At 44.1% G+C, this 1,783-nt stretch overlaps 1 protein-coding gene across 1 annotated transcript; it reads left to right on the forward strand.

The window, feature by feature from the left end:
• Positions 1-314: 314 nt before the first annotated feature.
• LOC135213774 (coiled-coil domain-containing protein 102A-like) lies at positions 315-1,487 on the forward strand. The gene has a single exon (XM_064247901.1). The coding sequence runs from the start codon at positions 315-317 to the stop codon at positions 1,485-1,487; it is 1,173 nt and encodes a 390-aa protein (XP_064103971.1).
• Positions 1,488-1,783: the final 296 nt, after the last annotated feature.

Genomic DNA, 1,783 nt, shown 5'->3' on the forward strand with positions numbered 1-1,783 from the left:
ATTTCATGGCCTCGGACAGCTCTGCCTGTCTTGATGAGGCTGGAAAATCAGGAGGACGAAATTGATCACTCTGGCTTTGAAGAAGACCATGTTTCGGATAAACGAAGTAGAACACGGACATTCCAGAATGAAGAAGGCAACCATCCAGATAGTGAGAAGAAACAAGGAATTTGGATACAAGTCGGAAGTTCGAGGAAGTAATTAAGGAAAATGAAAATCTTTTCTTGAGGTTTGAGAAAGAGAGATTAGAAAAGGATCAGCTGATCGACGAATTACTGGACAAGGTAGAGGGCCTGGCCGTAGTAGGACTGCAGATGGAAGAACAGATCAGAGACCTCGAACGACTAAACAAAGAAAAGGAAAGAAAGATCAGTTCAATGTCCGAAGAGATGCAGAAATTGAAAAGCGAAATGATTGAAAAGGCGAAGGTTACAGATGTCCAAAGGAAGGAAAACGAGGAGAGAGACCAGATGCTAATTATTTTGGAAAGCACGGTCTCAGTTCTCTCGATGGAGAAGGACACTTTGCATCGAGATCTACAGCAAAACGATAAAAGCCGAGAAGAAATGCAAATGAAAATGAACAAGCTGAATCAGGACCTGGAAGGACTTCGAAAAGAGAATGGAAGGAAAGAAAAGAACATAGAAAAGCTGAAGAGGGAGAACGAGAACAAGACCTTGAAGATGAAAGGTTTAGAGAACGAGTTACAAGTCCTCACCATTCAGACACAGATGGCCCACGAAAATTTGAAAGAGCTCGAAAAATGTAAAAGAGAATCAGCTGAGAAAAACGAGGAACTGGAAAAGCTGAGAGAACAGAACTTGCAGAAGGATAGCGAGATCCTTCGACTGGAAAATGAATGCACCCAGAAACAATTGGAAGTCAGCGGTTTACTGAAAGAATCTAAATCTGTTGTAGCAGAACAACCGACGGCAAATGGAAAGATGAATGACCTGATTAGGAGGAACGTTCAACTTGAATTCGACCTTGCTGAGGCGAAGGAGCAACTAGAGACCAGGGTTTTTGAAGAGATGGAAGCATTACTGGAAATCGTAAGACCCCATGAAGAGATCTTGGCGCAGGATACGATGATCAGCTGCTTGGGAAAGGTCAAAATCCTTAATGGATCAAAGAATTATAAAGAAAAGGAAGTTTGCAGAAGAGAGAGGACGTTAACGAAAGCTGAAGACAAAAAGGCTTCGGATAAAACTCGGTGTCTGAGGAAGCCCCAGATCAACTGCAAAGCCCTCTACCGACGAATGGACAGCATCGAGGAAGAACTTCGCCAAATCAAAGAATTGCAACGACCTTCAGCTGGCACCAAGAGGCACTCAAAGGCCCCAAATGAAACTCCATCAATTGAGAAGCCTCTAAACAGAGACGAATTGCACCAGAAAATGGGGCTGATATCTGCAGCCAACCTCCAACGATTGGAGCGAGAAGCTAAAATGGTCCGAGAACTCTACAAGATAAACGCCGTCACGTAAAGGGTGCAAGTAAAGGAACCTCTGCATTTTTAGGAGAACTGTGGTTTTACTTGCAGAGGATAGAAGGCAGGAAATCTCAGACATAGAGAACAGGAAGACGCTAAAGTTTGTAAGAAAAATCCTTCCTGGATATGGTTGTGGAACCAGGTCTGTGTGATCGATAGACTACAGCGGATTGTGGCCTGGCGATAAGTGCCCGAAGACTGGATTGTTGTGTACCCCATGTCCAACATTGGACTATGGTGCATCCCCTCTCTCTCCTGCCGCATGATACCCTCGGAATAGGGTATCAAAGC

The sequence above is a fragment of the Macrobrachium nipponense genome, chromosome 43 (genome assembly GCF_015104395.2).
Source record: "Macrobrachium nipponense isolate FS-2020 chromosome 43, ASM1510439v2, whole genome shotgun sequence".
Taxonomy (NCBI): Eukaryota; Metazoa; Arthropoda; class Malacostraca; order Decapoda; family Palaemonidae; genus Macrobrachium; species Macrobrachium nipponense.